The sequence below is a fragment of the Erythrolamprus reginae genome, unplaced genomic scaffold (assembly GCF_031021105.1).
Source record: "Erythrolamprus reginae isolate rEryReg1 unplaced genomic scaffold, rEryReg1.hap1 H_48, whole genome shotgun sequence".
In the NCBI taxonomy this organism is placed as follows: domain Eukaryota; kingdom Metazoa; phylum Chordata; class Lepidosauria; order Squamata; family Dipsadidae; genus Erythrolamprus; species Erythrolamprus reginae.
Genome location: NW_027248504.1, coordinates 37884 through 65376, shown reverse-complemented (window position 1 = coordinate 65376; position 27493 = coordinate 37884). Strand labels below are relative to the sequence as shown.

At 45.0% G+C, this 27493-nt stretch overlaps 2 protein-coding genes across 7 annotated transcripts in view; one reads left to right on the top strand and one right to left on the bottom strand.

Moving 5' to 3' along the window:
- The window catches only part of LOC139155704 (targeting protein for Xklp2-like), a 49413-nt gene extending 43259 nt beyond the window's left edge, over positions 1-6154 (bottom strand). For 2 of the 3 annotated variants that reach the window (XM_070730952.1, XM_070730954.1), the window contains exon 1: positions 5954-6039. The gene's annotated coding sequence lies outside the window, so the exon portion shown is untranslated. Of the gene's footprint in view, positions 1-5953 lie in introns of all 3 variants that reach the window. The other variant, XM_070730953.1, reaches the window with a different exon arrangement.
- A 5659-nt stretch (positions 6155-11813) lies between these two features.
- The window catches only part of LOC139155706 (bcl-2-like protein 1), a 45782-nt gene continuing 30102 nt past the window's right edge, over positions 11814-27493 (top strand). The window contains exons 1-3 of one of the 4 annotated variants that reach the window (XM_070730958.1): positions 11814-12092; positions 23351-24014; positions 25180-25503. In XM_070730958.1, coding sequence (XP_070587059.1) covers positions 23457-24014; positions 25180-25266 — 645 coding nt within the window. In that variant the 5' untranslated portion in view covers positions 11814-12092; positions 23351-23456 and the 3' untranslated portion in view covers positions 25267-25503. Of the gene's footprint in view, positions 12093-16520; positions 16602-18932; positions 19009-23350; positions 24015-25179; positions 25504-27493 lie in introns of those variants that run through there. The other 3 variants (XM_070730959.1, XM_070730960.1, XM_070730961.1) reach the window with 3 other exon arrangements.

Genomic DNA, 27493 nt, shown 5'->3' with positions numbered 1-27493 from the left:
ATTCCTATGGGGAACATTGTTTCATCTTACGAACTCTTCACCTTACGAACCTCCTCCCGGAACCAATTAAGTTCGTAAGACGAGGTATTACTGTAGTTCATTTAGTGGCCATTCAGTTACAAGGGCATCGGGGGAAAAGGGACTTGACCATTTCCCCTACTTGCAGCAACCCCGTGGTCATGCAATTTGCCCCTTTTGAGACTTTCTGAGAAGCCAAATCAACGAGGAAAGCACACTCACCTAATAAATGTGTTACCAATTTATCAACTGCAGTGATTCACTTAACAATTGTCATAAAATGGGGCAAAACTCACCTAACAACTGTCTGTAACAGAATTTTTGCTTATAATTATGCAAATAAACCAGCCATATTAAGGCTGACTGTCCTTTCCAGCACTGATGACATTCTCTAGTTGGGTCATGAAACAAAAGAAAAGCTAATAGATTCCCCCCCACACACACACACACAATGGATCCTACTGTCTTCCTCCTCCCAATTCTCATTCTCTTCCACCCTGCAAAGCCCACTCCCACTGATGGTGTTACCTAACTGGGTCATGAAATGTCTGCAACAAAGAAAACAACCAAGTTCACAGAGAGCCAAGGACCCCACAGCCATCCTCCTCTCCCTCCCAACCCCTACACTCTTCAAGTCCCTGCCAAAAAAGAGCAACAAACGCAAGCTTAGAGAGCTCCAAGGACTCCACAGTCCTTCTCTCAGCAAACCCCACGGCCTTCTAGCACTGATGCTGTTACCTAACTGGGTCATGGAACATCTGCAAGAAAACAGTTCAGAGAGCACAAAGGTCCAGAGTCCTCCTCCTTCTCCTCCTGAGAAGTTGAGCTACAAATATACTTATTTAGAACTATCAAGAACTTGCACTTTTACTCCTGTTAGGAAGGGAGGCGGGGAATTCAAAGGCCTCACCCACACTCCTTTATCTAAAGCTGGCAGGCCGAGGGTCCCTCCAGGGCAGCAGCTCTGTTCAAACGAAAGCTTCCCAGATGCCTTGGCGAAGCCCTAAAGCAGGCGAATTCAAACTCCAGGATCCAAAGTCAATACTGCTAGTCCTCGACTTACGGTCACTCATTTTGCAACTGTTCACAATTGCAACCGACTTATAGGGGGGAGCTTGTACTTTTTACCCGGATTCAACGGTGTGAATTTTATGGTGGCTTCACCCCCATTTACTTCCGGTTCAGCAATACCCTTTACTTCTGGAGAAGATAGCAAGGAACAAAAACAATACAGGTGTGAAGAGCCTTCTCTGTGGTGGCTCCGACCCTCTGGAACCAGCTCCCCCCTGAGATTAGGATTGCCCCCACCCTCCTTGCCTTTCGTAAACTCCTCAAAACCCACCTCTGCCGTCAGGCATGGGGGAATTGAAACATCTCCCCCTTGCCCATGTTGTTTTGGAGTATGATTGATGGTGTGCTTGTTTATATATACTGGGGTTGCTTTTATGAATTTTTTACTCTAAAACTGTCATTAGATTGGTAAATATTAGATTTGTCACTATGTACTGTTTTTGCCATTGTTGTGAGCCGCCCCGAGACTGCGGAGAGGGGCGGCATATAAATCCAATAAATCTAAACTAATCTAATCTAATCTGGCCGCGTATGTGTGAGCATTAAATTATTATTATTATTTATTAGATTTGTATGCCGCCCTTCTCCGAAGACTCCGGGCGGCTCATAGGATGCAACCTATATATCCAAATCTAAAGTTCTAAATCTAAATTTACTTCCAGCTCTTCAACTGCCCATTTATTTTTTAACAAAGCAATGAGAAGAAATAAATCCAAAGAAAAGGGCAATTCGGAGTTGCCAAATGCCCCAGGAGAGGCATCCCGGGCTGGTACCTTGAGGACAGATGTATCGGTTGCCATGGAAACATACCGATAAGATATCAGGCTGTAGATTGAAGGCTAAATGTCCTAGATCTTTATATTTCAACTTGATTTAGGTTAAATTGATTCAGTTTATCTGAAAACTGATTTTCTCCACAGGGGCAAACAGCAGGCGCTGGAAGAAATAAAGATGCAATATTTATTTTAAAAAATTCTGAATCCACTTTATAGTGGAACTCCCTTAAGTAGCAGAATTCTGGAAGGTAGACCAAAAATAAAACATGGGCTAAAAGAAAAGTCAAATCGAAGCCGTTAAAAAAAATCTCACGTCCAGTATCCCTGGTCTATAACATTTAACCCAATGTCTGCGGTTAGTATTTATAATATCATACCATATATGCCATAACATTTATTCAGTTGTTTAGTTTCTATAGCCAGCCAATCTCAATCAATGACTGGGCAGTTTACTATTCAAAATATGTAATTAGAAATAAAAAAATCATTAGACACAAAAATAATTCCTCCCCTCCATGCCATCACTCTGCTGAACACCTAATTCCCACAGCACTCTAAGCCTAAGGATATTTACACATGTCGTAGGGCTGTATTGAAACTATACTTTTCGTGTTTCTCATCTTCTCACCTTTCCTACTACCTTCTCCTTTTAGTAACTAGGAATTATCACTTGTTGCATTTTATGATTAATGATTTATTTATTTATTTATTATTTAGATTTGTATGCCGCCTCTCTCCGTGAACTCGGGGCGGCTCACATCAAGGCATAAACAAATCGTACAAATCCAAATAGATTCAAATAAATTTAAATATTTAAAAAAGTTTTAAAAAGAACCCCAATATACTAACAAGCACACACACAAACATACCATACATAAATTGTACGAGCCCGGGGGAGATGTTTCAGTTCCCCCATGCCTGACGACAAAGGTGGGTTTTAAGAACTTTACGGAAGGCAGGGAGAGTAGGGGCAGTTCTAATCTCCGGGGGGAGTTGGTTCCAGAGTCGGGGCCGCCACAGAGAAGGCTCTTGTCCTGGGGCCCGCCAACCGACATTGTGTAGTTGACGGGACCCGGAGAAGGCCCACTCTGTGGGACCTAATCGGTCGCTGGGATTCGTGCGGCAGTAGGCGGTCTCGGAGGTATTCTGGTCCAATGCCATGAAGGGCTTTAAAGGTCATAACCAATACTTTGAATTGTGACCGGAAATTGATCGGCAACCAATGCAGACTGCGGAGTGATGGCGAAACATGGGCATACCTAGGTAAGCCCATGACTGCTCTCGCAGCTGCATTATGCACGATCTGAAGTTTCCGAACACTGTTCAAAGGTAGCCCCATGTAGAGAGCATTACAGTAGTCGAACCTTGAGGTGATGAGGGCATGAGTGACTGTGAGCAATGAGTCCCGGTCCAGATAGGGCCGCAACTGGTGCACCAGGCGAACCTGGGCAAACGCCCCCCTCGCCACAGCTGAAAGATGGTTTTCTAATGTGAGCTGTGGATCGAGGAGGACGCCCAAGTTGCGGATTGTAACTATGATCTATAACCTATTTTGTTGCTTTTATGTACATTGAAAGCTTATGCACTGGAGACAAATTCCTTGCATGCCCAATCACACTCACACAATAAAGAATCTAATTTCTACTTTAAAAAAACAACTGTAAAACCAGTAGAGAACTTTAAAACATCTAATTCAGGATACACAAGCGCAAGAGATATGGTTTCTTTAATTTTGCTTTAGTGAGTGAGATGGGCAGCACATAAATTTAAGGAATAAAATTAAAATAAGGCAGAAAAGACAGAAACACAGAAAGAAATGCATATATGCCATAATTGTGTGAGTGTGCCTTTGTACACCCAACCATATACTCCAGGGAGAGCAAAAGCTTTCCTTTAAATATCTTTTATCTTTATTGTTTAGGACAATAAAGGATAAAATGGTGGTCAATAAGATTTTAGAATGTACTGAAATGGTTCAAAATGTGATTTGTCATAATTGTGATGATTATGGGGTACAGCTCATGACAACTCCAAATCTATCATCTCAAAAAATTAGAATACTACATGGATCACTAAAACAAGTTGTCATAATTATGACAAATCATGGCTTGAACTATATTACTTTGCATGCAATGAGTCTCTCTCATACATTACGTTTCACCTTTTAAGTTGCATTACTGAAATAAATGAACTTTTGAACGATATTCACATTTTTTCGAGTTTCACCTGTATATATGAAATTATAGGTTAAATTACCTATAAGTTACCTATAGGTGAAGTAGGCAAGTTATATTTTGACGCGAAATACTGTAAAACATTGTAAAGTGTTCTCAATGTTGATATTTGCATATACTGCATTCTATATATGTTCAATTTGATTTTTGTTTTATTATTATTTTTAATAAATCCTGTTTTGCATTTGTATTTTGTATTTGTGGTTTTTTGACACTGGAAAATTAATGAAGACTATTTTAAAAAAAGTAAAGGCCGTGTAAGTTGTTCTGACACTATTTTAAATTTCTGTTGGAGCATCGCTCAGAGTGGTCGAATCAGGCAGCAGGGAAGTATTTATGTTTGTTTGTTTTTTAATTTCTTTTCTTTTATATACACTGAGAGGATATGGACCAAAGACAAATTTCTTGTGTGTGCAATCACAGTTGGCCAATAAAGAGTTCTATTTTATTTTATTTTATTTATGTAGAGCAGTGTTTCCCAACCTTGGCAATTTGAAAATATTTGGACTTCAATTCCCAGAATTCGCTGGCTGGGGAATTCTGGGAGTTGAAGTCCAAATACTGTATCTTCAAGTTGCCAAGGTTGGGAAACACTGATGTAGAGAATTGATAATATTCACATGCAAATTTACACATATGATTTATATGCTTTACATACAGTTTATACTTATATGTTTTACATTTTTATGCTTCACACACACATTTTTATGTTTTATATATTTATACAGCCGCCCTACTGCTTTTAGTGACTCACAAAAAAATTAAAACCTCATAAAAAGACTTTAAAAAACCCCAATAACACCCCCCCATCCCTTCTTGGTGGCAATGTTAGCTAACATATAGTATAATAAAAGCATAACCAACATTATTCTAATGAGGACCAATGATGGTTTGATGGAAAACAAATCTTACCCCACATTAAAAATGACTTTATTTGGTAACGTCGTGCAACAGGTTTGCCTCCTTTTTCCCCAATATCGAAGGGAGCCCCCCCCCCTCCCCTCAACGACCCCCCCCCCCCGCATAACTCTCTGAATGATGGGACTTGTAGTCCAACCCCACCCGAGTTGAGCAGAGACCCTGTTTCTCTCACACCTATTGCCAAGGTTGGGAAATACTGATGTAGAGAATTGATAATATTCACATGCAAATTTACACATATGATTTATATGCTTTTCATACAGATTTATACTTACATGTTTTACATTTTTATGCTTTTTATACAGGCCGCCTACTGCTTTCAGTGACTCTCTATAGGGGGCTTCACAAAAAAATTAAAACCTCATAAAAAGACTTTAAAAAACCCAATAACCCCCCCCCCCATTCCTTCTTGGTGACAATGTTAGCTAACATATAGTATAATAAAAGCATAACCAACATTATTCTAATGAGGACCAATGATGGTTAGATGGAAAACAAATCTTACCCCACATTAAAAATGACTTTATTTGGTAACGTCGTGCAACAGGTTCGCCTCCTTCTTTCCACAATATGGAAGGGAGCCTCCCCTCCCCTCAACGACCCCCCCCGCATAACTCTCTGAATGATGGGACTTGTAGTCCAACCCCACCCGGGTTGAGCAGAGAGCCCGTTTTTCTCACACATATTCACACACACACCTCCTCTCCCCACAACCGGTTGACCCGCGGAACTACCTGCCATTTTCTGGTGGGGGGGTTGAGGTGAGGGAAGAAAGCAAAAAAAAAAAAGGAGTGCGGACCGCGAGGAAAACTGCGCCCGTTTTCTTACCACCCCCCCAATACCGGCGTCATCCCTAAGGGGCCCCTTTTGCCCCCCCCCCCCAACACGAAAATGCCCCCTTCCCATACACACATACACACAAACCGGACTTACCTCACAAACGGGCATCCGAACAGGCCCTCGTAGAAGTTCCCTCACGGCTCCGCCGCCGTTAAATAATTTTTTTTTTCAAACGGCGCCCTCGTTTCCGAAGCGGCCAATCGCAGCTCGCCAGACGGGCCCTCGCGGCCGCCGATTGGACGCGGCGGCTCGAAACGAGGCTGGGGGAGAAGAGGGCGGAGAGGCGCCCCCCCCCTCCTCCCATCCTGCCTCGCGCCCGTACCCGCCCTGAAGGTTGCTGGGAGGGGGGAGTGGGAGGAGGAGGAGGGGAGCCGGCTGGGTGGGCGGGGCTTGGTCAGTTTCAAAGGAAGACAAGCAGGAAGGGAAGGACGGGCACTGCTGAAAAAATATAAATAAATAAAGGGAACCCTTAAATAACACAATATAACTCCAAGTAAATCAAACTTCTGAGAAATCAAACTGTCCACTTAGGAAGCAACACCGATTGACAATTTCACCTGCTGTTGTGCAAATGGAATAGTTGTGCAAATGAAATATTCAATGAGAATATTTCATTCATTCAGATATAGAAACATAGAAATATAGAAACCTAGTCTGACGGCAGAAAAAGACGTCATGGTCCATCTGTTCTGCCCTTATACTATTTCCTGTATTTTATCTTAGGATGCATCTATGTTTATCCCAGGCATGTTTCAATTCAGTTACTGCGGATTTACCAACCACGTCTGCTGGAAGTTTGTTCCAAGCATCTACTACTCTTTCTGTAAAATAAAATTTTCTCATGTTGCTTCTGATCTTTCCCCCAACTAACCTCAGATTGTGCCCCCTTATTCTTGGGTTCACTTTCCTATTAAAAACACTTCCCTCCTAAACCATATTGAACCCTTGAACATGGATGTGTTCTTTGCGTGTTCCCTTTATTTTTTTGAGCAGTATAGAATAGAAAATAATTTTATTGGCCAAGTGTGATTGGCCACACAAGGAATTTGTCTTTGGTGCAGATGCTCTCAGTGTCCATATAAGAAAAAGATACATTTGTCAAGAATAATGAGGTACAACACTTAATGACTGTCATAGGGGTCAAATAAGTAATGAAGAAACAATCAATATTAATAAAAATACAAGCAACAAGTTACAGTCATACAGTCCTAAGCTGAGTATGTGATCGATTGTTTCATCTGTTTCTTTAAAGAGTCTGAACTTTAGATCGTCTGTTGATTAGTACTATTATTATTATTATTATTATTATTTATTATTATTATTACTCCCACATTGGAGAAGCCATCAAACTTGATTGTGTGGAGAAAGGGATGCAAGGGGGAACTGCAGAAATCCATATTCCATTCCCCCCAACCCCCTGCTCCCCATTGCTGTCTTTGAAAATCTGGTGTTGCTCGCTTGGCTCTTACTTTCTTAAATTGCAAACAAGCAGACCTGCTTTTAAACAAAAATAATATGCAGCAACTAATTTTGTCAACACCGTTATGTGCAGCTTGCGGTTTCACAATGTGGCAGGCTCCAAATATATTTTCGTTATTTAATTGCTGAGAATCACACCTTTCTGCTTCAGCTGTTCGTCTTCTATCAGCCCGGCACCATCCAAGCAGGGCAGAATAGAAAAGGAATACAGTACACTTTATTTGGCCGAGTGGAGTTAGACACACAAGGGATTTGTCCCTGGTATAGATAGCACTTGAGTGTACTTGCAAAACAAGAGTCTTCGGAGAGGGGCAGCATACAAATCTAATAAATAAATGAATGAATGAATGAATGAATGAATGAATAATAATAATAATATAACTGGGTTGACCAAAAGAAATATTTAAAACTTTAAACAATTACATTACAGTCAAATATGTTATTTTCTAGCAATCTTGTTACCCTTTGTTATTCTTTTATTATAAAATATTGGACATCAGAGTGAAATTTACATGTCCAAGATTCTTGTAAATATATGAATATAGTAAGCAATAGTGAAAGCTGTAGCAACAATGCCAATTTGCAGGTTGGCAAATATATGTTTCGTTTTATTTTTGTTTTTGCCTTTTTTTAAATTTAGTTTTCTATTGTGTGTGTATTGTTGTATTGTTTTCTTTTCTTTGCATTGTATTTGTCCTGTCTTTGTTTTAATGTAAATAATGAATAAAACTGTAATAATAATAATAATAATAATAATAATAATAATAATAATAATAATTTAACACTTAAAAAGGAGACAGAAGGACTAATACTGGCGGCACAAGAACAGGCCATTAGAACAAATGCTGTCAAAGCCAGAATTGAAAAATCAACAGACGATCCAAAGTGCAGATTCTGTAAAGAAACAGATGAAACAATCGATCCTATACTCAGCTGCTGCAAAAAGATAACACAGACTGACTACAAGCATAGACACGATGATGTGGCACAGATGATCCACTGGAACTTGTTCCGGAACTACCATTTATTATTTATTTTATTTATTATTTGGATTTGTATGCCGCCCCTCTCCGAAGACTTTGCCAGTGGCAAAGAACTGGTGGGATCATAAGCCCGAAAAAGTGGTTGAAAATGAGCAAGCAAAACTACTGTGGGACTTCCGACTTCAGACTGACCGAATTCTGAAGCATAACACACCAGACATCCTGATTGTGGAGAAAAAGAAAGTATGGATCATCGACATCGCAATCCCAGGAGACAGCAGAATTGAGGAGAAGCAGCTAGAGAAATTAGTGAAATACGAAGATCTAAAAATCGAGCTGCAACGACTCTGGCATAAGCCAGTGAAAGTGGTCCCAGTGGTACTTGGCATGCTGGGTGCAGGTCCAAAGGATCTCAGCAGACGTTTGAAAACCATCAGAATTGACAAAATCTCCATCTGTCAATTGCAAAAGGCCGCTTTACTGGGATCGGCAAACATAATTCGCCGCTACATCACGCAGTCCTAGGTGCTTGGGAAGCGCCCGACTGGTGATGAAATACGAAATCCAGCATAGTGATATCGTTTGCTGTGTTGTATTGACATAATAATAGTAATAAAAGCTTTGCATGGACAGTTCCTCGACATGATTGAAGGAAAAGTTGATAAGGAGAAGACCTGGTTATGGCTCCCTAATGGAACACTGAAGAAGGAGACGGAAGGTTTGAATCTTGCAGTCCAGGAGCAAGCAACCAGAACAAATACAATCAAGGCCCAAAGTCAAAAAATCAGCTGATCACCCAAAATGCAGACTTTGCAAGGAAGCTGATGAAACAATTGATCACAAGTCCTCAGCGGCTGCAAGAAAATCACACAGACATAACTAGAAACATAGAAACATAGAAGACTGACGGCAGAAAAAGACCTCCTGGTCCATCTAGTCTGCCCTTATACTATTTCATGTATTTTATCTTACAATGGATATATGTTTATCCCAGGCATGTTTAAATTCAGTTCCTATGGATTTACCAACCACGTCTGCTGGAAGTTTGTTCTAAGCATCTACTCCTCTTTCAGTCAAATCATATTTTCTCACGTTGCTTCTGATCTTTCCCCCAACTAACTTCAGATTGTGCCCTCTTGTTCTTGTGTTCAATTTCCTATTAAAAACACTTCCCTCCTGGACCTTATTTAACCCTTTAATATATTTAAATGTTTTGATCATGTCTCCCCTTTCCCTTCTGTCCTCCAGACTATACAGATTGAGTTCATGAAGTCTTTCCTGACACGTTTTATGCTTAAGACCTTCCACCATTCTTGTAGCCCGTCTTTGGACCCATGCAATTTTGTCAATATCTTTTTGTAGGTGAGGTCTCCAGAACTGAACACAGTCTTCCAAATGTGGTCTCACCAGCATTCTATATAGCGGGATTATAATCTCCCTCTTCCTGCTTGTTATACCTCTAGCTATGCAGCCAAGCATCCTACTTGCTTTCCCTGCCTCCTGACTGCACTGTTCACCCATTTTGAGACTGTCAGAAATCACTACCCCTAAATCCTTTTCTTCTGAAGTTTTTGCTAACACAGAACTGCCAATACAATACTCAGATTGAGGATTCCTTTTCCCCAAGTGCATTATTTGTAGCCTACGTGGCCCAGATGCTCCGTTGGAACCTGTGCCACAGCTACCACTTGTTAAAGAACCGATGGGATCATAAACCTGAGAAAGTAGTTGAAAACAAGCAGGCCAAAATACTTTGGGACCTTCGAATTCAAGCTGACAAGGTTTTGGAACACAATACACCAGACCTCACGAGTGGACCATTGATGTCGCCATACTAGGTGTCAGTCCAATTGATGAAAATCAACAAGAAAACCTTAGCCGATGTCAGGATTTTAAAATCGAACTTCAACGACTCTGACATAAACCAGTACAGGTGGTCCCAGTGATAATCGACACACTGGGTGCTGTGTCAAAAGACCTCAGCCGGCCCTTTTAAAACAATAAACATTGACAAAAATCACGGTCTGTCAGTTGCAAAAGGCCACCGTACTTGGATCTGCGCGCATCGTACGAAAATACATCGCACAGTCCTAGATGCTTGGGAAGAGTTCGACTTGGGATATTGTGATACGAAATCCAGCATATCAATCTCTGTATTAATGGGGGGGGGGGGGTGGTTTGTGAATAAAATAACAACAACATTAAAATGAACTTTGGACTTGAAAAATGTGCTATATTATCTATGCAGTGAGGAAATATGAAAAAAGTAGAAGGAATAGAACTGGGAAATGGAGGAATAATGGAAGCATTAGCAAAGGACGCCAGTTACAAATACCTACAAATGCCTATTAGAAGCAGATAACATACTGAATGGAAAAGTGAAAGAGCCAGCACAAAAAGAATACAACAGGGGGGTCCACAAAATACACTCCGCAGTCTGCATTGGTTGCCGATCAGTTTCTGATCACAATTCAAGGTGTTGGTTATGACCTATAACCCTTCATGGCATTGGACCAGATTATCTCCGAGACCGCCTTCTGCCACACGAATCCCAGCGACCGGTTAGGTCCCCACAGAGTTGGCCTTCTCTGGGTCCCATCAACTAAACAATGCCATCTGGCGGGACTCAGGGGAAGAGCCTTCTCTGTGGTGGCTCCGACCTTGTGGAATCAACTGCCCCCCGAGATCCACACTATTTCCTTCCTACCGGTCTTCCAGAAAGCAGTTAAGACCTGGCTTTTTTGGCTCCTGTGTGTGTATGGTTCTTTTTATTTTATTGTTTTATTATATTACTGATTTTATTATGTATCTTGATTGTATTTTTGTACTACTGTATTGTATTTATCCCACTATTTAGCCGCTCTGAGTCTGCTTTGGAATGAGCGGCATATAAATACAATACATTCAAACACAATACAACTTCTGTTCTTTCGGTTGATTGTTCTCACTGTTAGAAAATTCCTCTTTATTTCCAGGTTGAATCTCCCCTTGTTCGGTTTCCATCCATCATTCCTGGTCTGGCCTTCGGGTGCTTTGGAAAACAGCCTGACCCCCTTCTTCCTCTCTGTGGCAGCCTCCAGATATTTGAAGAGTGCTCTCATGTCACTCCTCCTTCTCATTGCTAGAAAAGGCATTCCCAGCTTCAGACAGCTTTTGTCTTTTAATTGAATTTATTCTATCAAAATTTATTGGAGAAGTGTCCCCTAAATTCCTTGTGATTTGGGGGGGAGGGAGATATCATTTATGGAGGGGGGGAAACCCAGACAAAATTTATAGGTTGAAATTATAGAAAAAAATTATTCTACCCAAACCAGATAAAATGAAATAAAATTTAAAAAATTAAACGCTAGTATTGAAGGCCTTGAGCCGACAGAGGGCGCCCCAACCTTTCTCTGGGCAGCCGGCTCGACTGGGCAAGCGCGTTGATATCCATTAGCGCAACAACTCCGCCCCCATCCGCTTTACGTTATTCGCCTGTGCATTGCCTCCGAACCGCGCATGCGCCCGGCCGGCTCGAAAGGCGCGGTTGTGGAGCATGCGCATTCTTCCTTCGCCCGGCCGGTCAGAACGAGTCAGCACCCGCCGGGGGGAAACTGCCGCTTCAGTGCGCGGGGGAAGAAAAGCCAAGCCGTCAACCACCGACCCCGCCTTCGGTGGCTCGTTCTAGCGATTCGAACCGACCGGTTCCCCTCACGAGGGTAGCCGGCAAACGAGGCCGATAAAGAGAAGCGGGGGCCGGGGGGGCGTGGCGTCTTTCGGCATTATTCAAGGTAAGGGCGGAGATTGGAATTGATTGACGCGAACGCCGGCCAATGAAAGCAACCGCGCGGTCCGCCCTCCCCTTTTCGCCTCCTCCTCGCTGTGATTGGCTATGCGGTGGAGAAAGCGGGGCGTGGTTTCGCTCTATTTGAATATTGAAAATGAATGGAGAAAGGGGAGGGGGAGGTAGTGTAGTTGGAAGGGCGGCGCTGGGGGGGGGAGCAGCTTTTCCAGAATGGGGCGCCTTTTGGGAGTGGGGATTTTGGGCACCCTGACCCATGCTTCCCAGTAGGCTGTGGCTTATGGGAGTTGTAGTCCAAGGTGTCTTAGAGATTGTGGACAAAAAGGATGGGGGGGGGGCTTGGGGGCTTGGGAAACAAAGGTCCCTCCAAGCCAGCCCCTTTTTTGGGTGGGGGGAATTATCAAGCCCCCCCCCCCATAAGAATGTGCCTTATTGGAATCCGCTTTGGCAACCCATGATTGCTGCGATCAGGTTTAGGAACCAAGATCACAGCCTGCTGGAAAGCATGGGACAGGGTGCCCAAGACCCTGGATGGCCCATCCTGGAAAAGCTGCCACCGCCCTTCCTGGGGTTTTTTTTCCTTCTCTGGAAGACCCTCCCTCAAATGCCCTGTTAAGGAAATGCTGTCCTGGCCTCTTTTGGGGGGTGGGGGGTGTTCTTGATGGGTGTCAAACAGAGATCTGCGTGGGTGGGTGCCTGAAAAGGTAAGAGGGGAGTGGGCTGGCTGAAATTGGGAAGAAGGAAAATACCAGTGTTTCTCTGCTTAGCGACTGTCCGTTTAATGACCATTCCAAGTGACAATGCCACTCAAAAATATAGCATTTATAGCAATAGCACTTACACTCATATACCGCTGCACAGTGCTTCCCCAGCCCTCTCTAAGTGGTTTGCAAAAACAGCATATATTGCCCCCAACAATCTGAGTCCTCATTTCACCCACCTCGGAAGGATGGAAGGCTGAGTCAACTTTGAGATTTACAGCTAGCAGGTAGCTGAAGGAGCCTGCAGTGCTGCACTCTAACCATTGGGCCAACCCCGGCTCTAGAATAGAGCTGGAAGGGACCTTAGAAGTCTTCTAGTCTAACCCCCTATTCAATCAATCAATGCGAATAGCATTAGCGTTTAGACTTATATACCCCTTCCTAGTGCTTTTACAGCCCTCTCTAAGCAGTTTAGAGAATTAGCATTTTTGCCCCCAATAATCCGCCCCGAGTCTTCGGAGAGGGGCGGCATACAAATCTAAATAATAAATAAATAAATAAATAAATCTGGGTCCTCATTTGACCCCCCAAGGGAGGGAGGGAGGGAGGAAGGAAGGGCAATAGCCCTTAGACTTATATACTGCTTCATGGTGCCTTTACAGCCCTCTCTAAGCAGCTTACAGAATGAGTTTCTGGGCCCCAACAATCTGGGTCCTCATTTGACCCACCAAGGAAGGAAGGAAGGAATAGCAGTAGCCCTTAGACCAGAGGTCTCCAAACTTGGTCACTTTAAGAGTTGTGGACTTCAATTCCCAGAATTCTCCAGCCAGCTTTGAATTCTGGGAGTTGAAGTCCACAACTCTTAAAGTGGCCATGTTTTGGGACCCTTGCCTTAGACATATACTGCTTCAAAATGCTTTCACAGCCCTCTCTAACCACTTTACAGACTCAGCATATTGCCCCCCACCAATAATTTGGGTCCTCATTTGACCCACCTCGGAAGGACGGAAGGCTGAATCACCCTTGAGCCGGTGGTGAGATTTGAACCGCTGAACTACAGCTAGCAGTTAGCTGAAGTCGTCTGCATTGCTGCACTTTTAACCATTGCACCACCCCATATGCCTTATGACCCGTTTTTCACACCCGCAAAGTTGTGGTCAAAGTTCAGGTGATTGTCCACTGATTCACATAATGTGGGCAGTGTTCCCAAGGTCATGTGATCCTCCTTTTGCAAAGTCACTTCAATGACCAGGTATCTTCAAAGGAAGCCCAAAAAGTTCAGTTGCCTCTTGAAAAATGCTCCTTTCGACACTGGGGCTGGACTGCTCCAGGGAGTTACATTCGGTCTCCAGTGTTTATTTTTTATTATACATATATCTTTATAATTTCCACATTATAGAGGACTTTGTGATATGCCAACACTCCAAAGGACACTTTTGTTATGCTGTTGTTAATATACTCAAAGCAACAAAACAGCATTAGTTGTTATGGTGGAAGGTCTTAAGCACAAAACCTATCAGGAAAGACTTCATAAACTCAATCTGTATAAGTCTGGAGGACAGAAGGAAAAGGGGGGATACGATCGAAACATTTAAGTATGTTAAAGGGTTAAATAGGGTTCAGGAGGGAAGTGTTTTTAATAGGAAAGTGAACACAAGAACAAGGGGACACAATCTGAGGTTAGTTGGGGGAAAGATCAGAAGCAACCTGAGAAAATATTATTTCACTGAAAGAGTAGTAGATCCTTGGAACAAACTTCCAGCAGACGTGGTTGGTAAATCCACAGTAACCGAATTTAAACATGCCCGGGATAAACATATATCCATTGTAAGATGAAATACAGGAAATAGTATAAGGGCAGACTAGATGGACCAGGAGGTCTTTTTCTGCCGTCAGTCTTCTATGTTTCTAAGTTGTTGGTTTTTTTAAATTGAACCCTATGTGCATGCACGCACACACCCTCTCATGAATGAATAAGGTTGTGGTTAATGAATAAATCACACACACGGATATTGCATAGTTTGTTGCAAGGTTGTGCCACTATGGCAACTTTACGAGTGTTTTACAATTCCGGGAGAACGTTTTGTGAAGATCCTCAGGTCATAGTTGTATCAAAAGTGTGTGTGTGGGGGGGGATTTTGCTTTTTTGTTTTTGAACAAGCAACTAATGATTTTTTAATATATAAATTAATTTTTATTGATTATTAGAAAAAAGAAAAAACGAACAATGATTTTTTAAAAGAAAAAAATAGAGGAATAGAATATAGAATAAAATAGAATAGAATGTAGACTAGAATGTAGGAATAGAGAATTAGAATAGAATAGAATAGAATACGGCACGGATTAGAATACAATGCATTACAATAGAATGTAGAATAGAATAGAGTACAGAGTAGAATAGAATAGAATAGAATATAGAATTGCATTGTCATTCTTCAGTCTGGAAAGACTATAGTATCATGCTCTGGATTCCTCAGAGCATGAAGCCTGGGTTTTAGTATATAGAATATGTAGAATATAGCATACGACATAGCACAGAACAAAGGAGAGAATACGGAATATTGAAGAGAACAGAATGGAGAGAATTGAATTGAATAGAATATAAAATATAGAATAGAAGATAAAAGAGAAGATAACAGAAGAGAATAGAGAGTAGAATGGAATAGAATGTAAAATAGAATATTGAATAGAGAATAGAATATCATATATAATAGAGTATAGAGTAGAATAGAATATCAAATAGAATATGGAATAGAGTATAGAATAGAATACACTAGAATAGAATATAGCATAGAATATAAAATAATATAAAAGAAGAGAATAGAGAGTAGAATAGAATAGAAAATAAACTATAGAATTGAGTATAGAGTAGAATAGAATAGAGTAGAGAATAGAATACAATAGAATAGAGTCCAATAGAATGCAGAACGCAAGGGAGAAACGTCATCTAATCCAGCCCCCTACTCAAGCAGGAGACCCTATTCCATTCCATGGTAGGGGGTCTCCAATGTCTTCTGAAAAACTTCCAGTGTTGGAGCACCCACAACTTCTAGTGGCAAGCAGTTCCGCTGGTTGAATGCTCTCCCTGTCCGGAAATTCCTCCTTGGCTCCAGGTTGCTTCTCTCCTGGATGGGTTTTCACCCTTCTTGTCCTGACTTCAGGGGCTTTGGGGAACAGGTGGACAGCCCCCTCCTCCCTTTACACCAGCCTCTCAAAGGAATCCCACTATCATGCCCCCCCCCCCAATCTTTTTTTCCTCCTGCAACCGTTTCAGTCTCCGGTCCTTTAATCCAGTGTTTCCCAGCCTTGGCCACTTGAAGATATTTGGACTCCAACTCCCAGAATTCCACAGCCAGCAAAAGCTAACTGGGGAATTCTGGGAGTTGAAGTCCAGATATCTTCAAATGGCCAAGGTTGGGAAACACTGCTTTAATCATCCCAGCTGCTCTTCTCTGCAATTCTTGTTTCCAAAGTCTCTCCACATCTTGTTCTTGTTGTTGCTGTTGCAAATGAGCCCCCCCCCAAACTTTTGCGAAAGAGGAGTGAGCTCCGCGGAGGAGGGGGGGGCGCTCACCCCAGCCTTGACATTTGCAAAGACCCGGGTGGGGATTGGGGTGGTTTGTTGCGCCGGGAGGGGCGGGACTCCCTGGGTGGGCGGGGAAATGGATGACAAGGAGGGTCAGCCAGTGCCTGGAACGCTTGGCCTGCCTCCTCCACATTCTCACATTCGCTCCGGGCTGCGCTGAGATCTCCCCCCCGCCCCTCTGTCTGAAGCCAAGTGCTCCCTTTCCAGGGTGGTGAGTACCCAGCGAGCCCCCTTGAAGCATGCCGGGCCAAACCATTGGGAAGTCCTGGAGGGGGGGTGTCAAAAACCAGGAAGCCGGGACTTAAGGGTAGCTGGGGGCACAGCTGGTGCGGGGGGTTTTCCCCCCTCCCTAGCCATTCCCGGCTGGAGGTTGGTGCCTGGGCTGGGAGCTCCATGCGTTGCCTCTTCTTGCTTGGGCGCTTTTTGGAATGTGTCTCTCACCAGGTGACTCATTGCCATGGTGGTGAAGGCAAGGATCAGGGCTCCGAGGGTGGCCGCCCTCCACCCCAACATTCTCTCTGTGTGTGTGTCTCTCCTCTCTCTTTCTGTCTTTCTGTTTCTGTCTTTCTGTGTGTCTTTCTATCTTTCTCTTTCTCTCGCTCTCCTCTCTCTTTCTCTGCCTTTCTCTCTCTCTCTGTCTTTCTCTCTGTGTCTCTCCTCTCTATCTCTCTGTCTCTCTCTTCTCTCTGTGTGTGTGTCTCTCTCTGTCTTTCTGTGTGTCTTTCTCTTTCTCTCCCTCTCCTCTCCCTTTCTCCCTCTGTGTCTCTCTCCTCTCTCTCTTTCTCTCTCTTTCTCTCTGTGTGTCTCTCCTCTCTTTCTGTCTGTGTGTCTTTCTTTCCCTCTCCTCTGTCTTTCTCTCTTCTCACTCTGTCTTTCTTTTTCTCTTTTTCTCCCTCTGTCTTTCTTTTGCTCTTTCTCTCTGTCTCTCTTCTCTCTCCTTCTGTCTCTGTGTCTTTCTCTGTGTGTCTCTTGTCTTTCTTTCTCTCCCTCTCCTCTCTCTCTCTGCCTTTCTTTCTGTCTCTCTGTCTCTTGTCTTTCTCTCCCTCTCTTCTCTCTCTCTCTCTGTCTTTCTCTCTCTGTCTCTCTTCTCTCTTCTATCACTCTCTGTCTCTCTTCTCTCTTTCTCTCTCTGTCTTGCTCTTTCTCTCTGTCTCTCTTCTCTCTCCTGTCTCTGTGTCTTTCTCTGTGTGTCTCTTGTCTTTCTTTCTCTCCCTCTCCTCTCTCTCTGCCTTTCGTTCTGTCTCTTGTCTTTCTCTTTCTCTCTGTCTTTCTGTGTCTCTCTTCTCTCTCTGTCTTGCTCTTTCTCTGCCTTTCTGTCTCTCTCTGTCTTTCTCTCTTCTCTTCCCTCTCTGTCTGTCCCTGTTTCTCTCTCTCTCTCCCTCTCCCCGTATTTAACTCCCCACCAAAGTTTTGCTTTGGGGGTTGCCATGCAGCACCCCGTGGGAACGGGCGAGGAGGCTGGGAAGTGGGGAATCCAAGCTCGAAGCCGCCTCGGGAATCTTGCAGCCTTGCAACCGAGCAGATTTAGGCCCGGGAGGCATCCCCAGCAATTGGTGGGTGTTTTGACTCATTTCCCAAAGCCCCAGAAGAAGGCGAGATAAGAAAGGATGGACGGAAACTAATCCAGGAGAGAAACAACCTGGAATCAAGGTTGAGAATTTTTTTTCCCTGACCGTGAGGACAATTAATCAGTGGGACTACTTGCCTCTAGAAGTTGTGGGTGTTGGATCCCTGGAGGTTTTTTTTAAAGAAGACAATAGGACAACCTGTCCTATTGTTCTCCTACATCTCCTATACCATTCTTCTTTCCTATATTTATTCTATTCTTTCACTGATATATTTTATTCCTATTTCTTCTATTATTTCTTAGATATACTTTACTATGAGCATATCCTCTATAACAGTGTTTCCCAACCTTGGCAACTTGAAGATATCTGGACTTCAACTCCCAGAATTCCCCAGCCAGCATTCGCTGGCTGGGGAATTCTGGGAGTTGAAGTCCAAATACCTTCAAGTTGCCAAGGTTGGGAAACACTGCTCTGTAATCTTCATTATATATTTACTATATGTATACTCAATATAACTCTCGTTGTGCAATGGACAAAATCAATCAATAAAATTTGTCTGAAATGGTAGAGGGTCTCCTGCCTGTGCGGGGGGCTGGACTACAAGACCCCGAAAGGGCCCTTCCAGCTTTATTCCGATCGATTTGGCTTCCCCAGCCCTGGAAACCCGCCGTTGATCCGCCTTCCCGACTTTTGGAAATCTCTCCTGGCGCGGCCAGGCTGCCCCTCCACCTCTGGGTCACAGTCCAGCCCTGCTTGGTGGCCGGAATCCCTCGTCCGGGGCTCTTGTCTCTTTAATAAAAAGCCAGCTAGCCCAGCTCCTCTCAAAAGAACCAGGAAGTGCTTTGATCCCAGGGAGGGAGGAGGGAGGCTGAGAGAGGGGAGGGTGGGGGGGGGAGGCGGAGAGGCAGGGGGCGTGAAAGGGGGAGGGGTCTCCATGCTTTACTGCTGCAGCAGACCCGCAGCACTCCATCAAAGTGGCAAAAGGGAACCCTCCTGGGCTTCTCCCCCTGCACCATCGCAAGCCGGTCGCAGCTGGTTGGGCTGCAGGAGGTGGGTCGGAGATTTGGGGGTGCGGGGGCTTCTAGAGGATCTGGTTCCCATTAGGGACCCTCCGGGATGGAATCGGTAGCCGGGGATGGGTTGGTTTTGGGGGTGGGGGGCTGCATAGGACCGACAAGAAGCGGGAGCAAGGATTGCCGCTTGCAAATGCATGAGCTATGGGGGGTGGGGGGTGGCAGCTAAGTCTCCCCCATCCTTCCCCGTTGCTGCTGTGCTTCCCCCAGAGGGCACCGAGCTCTGCAGCTGGTCCTTTTTAAAGTAATTTATTTATTTATTGGACTTTTATGCCGTCCCTTTCCGAGGCAGCTTACAACATATGGAGGCTAAAACATGTGAGGAACAGTTGCAGGAACTGGGCCTGGCTAGTTTAATTAAAAGAAGGACCAGGGGAGACAGGATAGCAGCCTTCCAGCATCTCAGGGGCTGCCCCAAAGAAGAGGGAGTCAACATTTTCTCCAAAGCACCTGAGGGTAGAACAAGAAGCAATGGGTGGAAACTAAACAAGGAGAGAAGCAACTTAGAACTAAGGAGTACGGCTTGGTACTATTGCATCCTGTTAATACAATGTATGAACCTAAGAGCATAAGATGCTGGAACGAGTGCAGAGAAGAGCAACTAAGATAACAGAGGGAGAGAATCAAGATCACACGAAGGATTAATACCACTTTATAAGGCCTTGGTAAGGCCACACGTGGAATACGGCATTCAGTTTTGGTCATCACGATGCAAAAAGGATGTTGAGACTGTAGAAAAAGTGCAGAGCGGAGCCACAAAGAGGATGAGGGGGCTGGGGGCTAAAACATATGAAGAACGGTTGCAGGAACTGGACATGGCTAAAGTTTAATGAAAAGAAGGACCAGGGGAGACATGACAGCAGCCTTCAGGGGTTGCCCCAAAGAAGGTGGAGTCAAGCTATTCTCCAAAGCACCTGAGGGTAGAACAAGAAGAAATGGGTGGAAACTAAACAAGGCGAGAAGCAACTTAGAACTAAGAAGAAATTTACTTAGATCAAGTAACCAGTGGAACAGCTTGCCTCCAGATGTTGTGAATGTTCCAACACTGGAAGTTTTTAAGATGATGTTGGATAACCATATGTCTGAAGCAGTGTAGGGTTTCCTGCCTAAACAGCAGGTTAGTGATTAATAATAATAATAATAATAATAATAATAATAATAATAATAATAATAATAATATTTATAATTATAATTATAATAATTATAATAATAATAATAATAATAATAAATTAGATGTATGCCGCCCCTCTCCAAAGACTCAGAGCGGCTCACAACAAGCGGCTGTATAAATCCAATACTTAAAACCCACCTCTGCCGTCAGGTATGGGGGAATTGAGACATCTCCCCCAGGCCTATATAGTTTATGTATGGTATGCTTGTGTGTATATCTTTCTTAAATAATGGGGTTTTAGATATTTTTAAATATTAGATTTGTTATTGTACACTGTTTTTATTATTGCTGTGAGCCACCCCGAGTCTACGGAGAGGGACGGCATACAAATCTAATAAATAATAATAATAATAATTAAAAACCCTTGTCATTAAAATAGTCAGAGCTAGGTTGGACTAGAAGACCTCCAATGTCCCTTCCAACTCTGTTGCTGTTCTTGTTGTTGTTCTTATTCTTATTATTATATAATGGAACAATATATAATGTCCTAAATCCAGTTAATTTAAATTTATACTGTAATCTAAAAAAAACCCCAAACCATAAAAAACCAGTCATTCCCATTGAATCAACTTAATACACTTGTCGGCCAGGGGGTTAGAGTCTAGTGCAGTGTTTCCCAACCTTGGCAACTTGAAGATATTTGGACTTCAACTCCCAGAATTCCCCAGCCAGCGAATTCTGGGAGTTGAAGTCCAAATACCTTCAAGTTGTCAAGTTTGGGAAACACTGGTCTAGTGGACCCAAGCCTGGCAGCATAGATGAGTCTTGAGACTCTTGCGGAAGGCGAGGAGAGTGGGGGCAGTGCAAATCTCTGGCTGGTTCCAGAGGGTTGGGGCCCCCACCGAGAAGGCTCTTCCCCTAGGCCCTGCCAAACATTGTCTAGTTGACGGGATGTGGAGAAGGCCGACTCTGTGGGACCCAACCGGACACTGGGATTCATGCAGCAGGGGGTGGCCCTCCAAGTAGTCTGGCCTTTTGATTTTGTTATATTTATTTATTTATTGGACTTCTATGCTGCCTTTCTCCAAGGACTTGGGGCAGCTTACATTACAGCGTTCTCTCATTTTTGGCTAGGGATGCGTTCCAAGACCACTGTGGAAAAACAAATTTCCATGAAGTAGAGGAAATAGTTTTTTTATGTATTTAACGAGTGTATTAGGACTTTTAAAACCCACCCTTTGCATTAAATAGTCATTCTATAATGTTTCTCAGCTGGAACTACATGGGATATCCTACCAGTTTCTTTAATAGAGAACAGTAGCACCGTAAAAGAATTTTATGAATTTTTAATAGATTTAAATTTTTAAAATGGATTTAAGCCCCCTTTGAAAACCCGTGAAGTAGCGAATCCGCGAAAGATGAACCATGAAATAGCGAGGGATTGCTGTATATGGATTCTGCCTCCCAAGGACAATTCCATCTGCCCGTCCATTACTCTGGGGAGGGAACTTTTGACCCCTCAGAGAGGGTCCGCCACTCTGGGCGTCCTCCTCGATCCACAGCTGACCTTGGAACACCATCTTTCGGCTGTGGCGAGGGGGGCGTTTGCCCAGGTTCACCTGGTGCACCAGTTGCGGCCCTATTTGGACAGGGAGTCTTTACTCACAGTCACTCATGCCCTCATCACCTCGAGGTTTGACTACTGCAATGCTCTCTACATGGGGCTACCTCTGAAGAGTGTTTGGAAATTACAAATCGTGCAAAATGCAGCTGCACAAGCAGTTTTGGGCCTCCGCAGTCTGCATTGGTTGCCGGTTGGTTGCCAGATGCAATTCAAAGTGTTGGTTATGACCTATAAAGCCCTACATGGCATCGGGCCAGATTACTTGTGGGACCACCTCCTGCTGCATTAATCCCAGCGACCGGTCAGGTCCCACAGAGTCGGCCTTCTTTGGGTCCCGTCAACTAGACCAGTGTTTCCCAACCTTGGCAACTTGAAGATATTTGGACTTCAACTCCCAGAATTCCCCAGCCAGCGAATGCTGGCTGGGGAATTCTGGGAGTTGAAATCCAAATATCTTCAAGTTGCCAAGGTTGGGAAACACTGAACTAGACAATGTCACTTGGCGGGGCCTTCTCTGTGGAGGCCCCGGCCCTCTGGAAACAACCCCCCCCCCCGAGATTTGCCTTGCCCCCACCCTACTTGCCTTTCATAAGAGTCTTAAGATTCATTTATGTTGCCAGGCATGGGGCGATTAGATATAGCAGCTAGTTAGGACTGGGGGCAAAACGGCTACATTCAGAGTATAAGACACAGCCAAACTATCGGCCTCTTTTAGGGAGGAAAAAGGTGGGTCTTATACTCCGGAAAACATGGTAGTTTTAATTAATTGGATTTAGCCGTTGCATTTCATTGTTTCCTTTTATACGTTGTAAGCCGCCCTGAGTCCTCGGAGAGGAGCATCCGATCATTGCGAGGGTTCCGTTCCAGGACCCCTCGCAATGATCGGTTTTTCGCGAAGTAGCGCTGCGGAAGTAAAAACACCATCTGCGCATGCGTAGATGGTGTTTTTACTTCCGCAGCGCTAGCGAGGAGCCGAAGATTGGGGTTCCTGGGAAGGGGACTCAGCTGGGAAGCGGCGCTGGGGTTTCCCCGCGCGCGCGCCGCCCGCCCTTCGCCCGCCCACGCCGTTCGCTGGGGTTTCCCCGCTCGCCCTTCGCCCGCCCACGCCGTTGCGGGGTCTTACCGGGGCAAGAGGGGGAAGACCCAGGGAAGCCGCCCAGCAGCTGATCTGCCCGGCGGGGAAACTCCACCATCTACGCATGCGTGGCCATAGAAAAAAAGGGCATGCATGCGCAGATGGTGTTGTTTACTTCCGGGTGGAAAAATCGCGATATAGCCGTTCGCAATGATCGGGATTGCGATACCCGGGGGATCACTGTAAATCCAATCAATCAATCAATAAAACCAATGAAAAAAGGCCAATAGTTTAAAAAGTCCAACAATATGCAAGAATGTACCAATGCAGAACTACTGTACTTTGTTATGATTTTGCTTTTGGTTTTTTGAAAAATGAATAAACTTTATTTTTTTTAAAAAAAGTCTAAAACTTCAAATTTTAAAATCATGCACCCCTACTCACTTTCCTCCTCCTTCCCCCCTCCCTGCTTTTTTGCTTCTCTTCACTCCCTCCCCCCCCCCCCCCAGCAAAGTTTCCGTGCCTGGCGCTGGGATGGCTGTGCCCGAAAGGGAAGGACGGGGCCTGGTCCTCCGACGGTAAGCAGGACTCACTGAGGCTGGCCGAGGCGTGAAGATGTCGAGCGGCAACCGGTCCCTGGTGGTGGACTTTATCTCTTACAAGCTGGCGCAGAGGGGCCACAGCTGGCGCGAGGTGGAGGAGGCCGACGACGGCGAGAACCGGACGGAGCTGTCGGGCGAGATGGCCGGGGGCGTCCTGAACGGCGGGAGCCCCACTTGGCACCCCAGCCCCGGCCCCGTGGTCAACGGAGCGGCGGGCCACCCGAGTCTCCTGGAAGAGCTGGACAGCCGCCCGCAGTCGGAGGTGAGGCAGACGCTGCGGGAAGCCGGGGACGAGTTCGAACTGCGCTACCGGCGGGCTTTTAGCGACCTGACTTCTCAGCTCCACATCACGCCCGGCACGGCTTACCAGAGCTTCGAGCAGGTGGTGAACGAACTTTTCCGGGACGGGGTGAACTGGGGCAGGATTGTGGCCTTTTTCTCCTTCGGAGGGGCGTTGTGCGTGGAGAGCGTCGACAAGGAAATGCGCGGATTGGTGGAGAGGATCGCTACCTGGATGGCCACCTACCTGACCGAACGCCTCGACCCCTGGATCCAAGACAATGGAGGCTGGGTAAGCTCCGGCAAAGGGCCAGGAGGGGGGCTTGGGGGGTGGGGGGGAAGATTTGATTTGATTTGATTGATTGGATTTGTATGCCGCCCCTCTCCGGAGACTCGGGGTGGCTAACAACAATAATAAAACAGTATACAAAATAATCCAATACTAAAAACGATTAAAACCCCATTAATATAAAAAACCAAACAGACATACATGCATAAAATTGTAAAGGCCTAGGGGGAAAGAGTATCTCAGTTCCCCCATGCCTGGTGGCAGAGGTGGGTTTTAAGTAGCTTACAAAAGGCAAGGAGGGTGGGGGCAGTTCTAATCTCTGGGGGGAGTTGGTTCCAGAGGGCTGGGGCCGCCACAGAGAAGGCTCTTCCCCTGGGTCCCGCCAAGTGGCATTGTTTAGTTGATGGGACCCGGAGATGACCCACTCTGTGGGACCTAACTGGTCGCTGGGATTCGTGCAGCAGAAGGCAGGCAAGAGGGGGCAAAATGGGCCGTGCTATACAGATAGCCCTGGACTTTGAACCTAAACAAGTGCAAAGTTGTGTATATCAGAGCAAAGAACCCCAATTATCAAATTGGCACGAATCCCAGCGGCCAATAAGGTCCCACAGAGTCGGCCTTCTCCGGGTCCCGTCGACGAAGCAATGCCGTCTGGCGGGAGCCAGGGGAAGAGCCTTCTCTGTGGTGGCCCCGGCCCCCTGGAACCAACTCCCCCCCGGAGATCAGGGCTGCCCCTACCCTCCTTGCCTTTCGTAAGCTCCTGAAAACCCACCTCTGTCGCCAGGCATGGGGGAATTAATATACCCCTCAGCTATTATGATTTATGTATGGTTTATGTGGGTTGTATGATTGGGTTTTTTTATTATAAGAGTTTTAAATACTGTTTTTAATATTGGATTTGTACTTTGTATATTGCATGTTGTGAGCCACTCCGAGTCTTTGGAGAAGGGCAGCATACAAATTTATTTATTATTATTATTATTATTATTAATAATAATAATAATAATAATAATAATAATAATAATACCGACTAACTGATGGGGACCAGGTTTTCTGAGACAACCCAAGAAAGGGATCTTTGGGTTTTGGTGGACAGCTCAATGAAGATGTCAACCCAGTGTTCTCTGAGCTTGGTGGATTTCTCGCAGACCTTTTGTTACCTAACTAGGGAACATCATCAGTGCGAGGAGGGAGTGGAGAGTGCAGAGAGGAGGAGGAGGAAGAAGACAACTGTAGGGTCTTCGGTGCTCACTAAGCTTGATTGCTTCATGACCCAACCAAGTAGCATTATCAAGGCCCAGGGGAAGAGCCTTCTCTGTGGGGGCTCCGGCCCTCTGGAATCAGCTCTCCCTGGAGATTCGCACTGCCCCCGCCCTCCTTGTCTTCCATAAGAGTCTCGAGACTCACCTATGTCGCCAGGCTTGGGGCAATTAGGTCTCAGCCCCCTGGGCAACGAAATGAGATGCACGTTGTATGATTGAATCGGTACGATCGTTTTTTAAATATTGGATTTTTAGAGTGTACTGTAATTTTAAATTTAATTAGATTCGCCTTCTGCGTTGTATTGCTATATTATATGCTTTGAGCCGGCCTGAGTCCTCAGAGAGGGGCTGCATACAAATCTAATAAATAATAATAAATAATAATAATAGTGCTGGAAGAGACTGGAAGGAGGAGGAGGAGACTTCAAGGTCCTTGGTGCTTTCTGAGCTTGGTGGTTTTGTTGCAGACGTCTTATTACCGAACTAGGGAACATCATCAGTGCCTGGAGGGAGTGGGGTTCCCAGAGAAGAGGAGGAGACGAATTGAAAGTCTTTGGCGTTTTCTGAGCTTGGTCGTTTTCTTGTAGACATCTTATTACCCAAGTAGGGGACATCATCAGTGTTAGGAGGGAGTGGGGTTTGTTGAGAACAGGAGGAGGGGGAGGAAGACAGTGGGGTCCTTGATTCATATTTAAATATGTCAAAGGGTTTAATAAGGTTCAGGAGGGAAGTGTTTTTAATAGGAAAATGAACACAAGAGCAAGGGGGCTCAATCTGAGATTAGTTGGGGGAAAGATCAGAAGCAAGGTGAGAAAATATGATTTGACTGAAAGAGTAGTAGATGCTTGGAACAAACTTCCAGAAGACATCGTTGGTAAATCCACAAGAACTGAATTTAAACATGCTTGGGATAAACATCTATCCACCCTAAGGTAGAAGGCAGGAAATCGTATAAGGGCAGGCTAGATGGACCAGGACGTCTTTTTCTGACGTCAATCTTCTACGTTTCTATGAATAAGGGAGGGAGGAAGGAAAGAAGGAAAGAGAAGAAAGGAAGGAATGAGGAAGGAAGGTTGGAAGGAAAGAAGGAAAGAGATACGGAAGGAAGGAATGAGCAAGGAAAGAGAGACAGAAGGAAGGAATGAGCAAGGAAGGGAAGAAGGAAAGAAAGACGGAACGAAGGAATGAGGAAGGAAGGAGGGAGGGAAGAAGTAAAGAAAGAGAAGGAAGGAATGAGGACGGAAGAAGGGAGGGAAAAAGGAAAGAAAGAGACGGAAGGAAGGGAAGGGAGGAAGAGGGAGGAAGGAAGAATCCACAGTCACTGAATGTAAACCTGTCTGGGATAAATATAAATCCATCCTAAGACAAAATACAGGAAATAGTATAAGGGCAGACTAGATGGACCAGGAGGTCTTTTCCTGCCGTCAATCTTCTATGTTTCTATTCTCTCCGAGCTTGGTGGTTTTCTTCCAGACCTTCCATGACCCAACTAGGCAACGCCACCAGTGTTAGAAGGGAGAGGTGGATATGAAGAGGAGGGCTGCAAAGGTGAATGGTGCGCTCTGAGCTTAATTGCTTCCTCCCAGACATTTTATGACCCAGCTAGGCTACATCATCAGGGCCCTTTTCTGGCAAACTGACCCCTTGATGGAAACCGCTGCAGCACCAGGGCTGTGAAGTTTGCACGTTTGTCTTGCAGATCCGTGTGGTCGGGGACCCGAGGTTCCTTCCTCGGAGGTGGAGGGGGGGTGGGGAAGACGCCACTTCCTCCTTCCTTAAAAGGGGGTCTGCCGTGTGTTGCAGCCCCAGTCAGTAAGTCTGGTTAGTGCGCTTGCAAATATCTCCAGAGGTCCAGAGGGGGTGAATCACATCCTGGGAGCCTCGTGCATCGCTCAGCTATGTGTTGGCTGCTTGTCCTGGCTCAGTGTCGGTCCCTTGAATTGGGCTGGGCAGGGTTGAGGACGGTCTTAGGGATTCCCTGGGGGGGGGGGAGGCTGGGCAAAGAGAAGGAGGGGAGAGGTAGAAAGGGGGGGGCAGGAATGCCTGGTATGCAGCCGTCCCAGGAACACCGCCTGGGGTGTGTCTAGACAAACAAATCAGACTGGTTCTTTCCTTCTCCTGGTGAACCGACTTCTTGATGGCTTTCTTGTTTCTTTCCTTGTTTTCTTCCTTCCTTCCCTTCCTTCATTCTTCTTTTTTCCTTCTTTCTTTCCTTCCTTC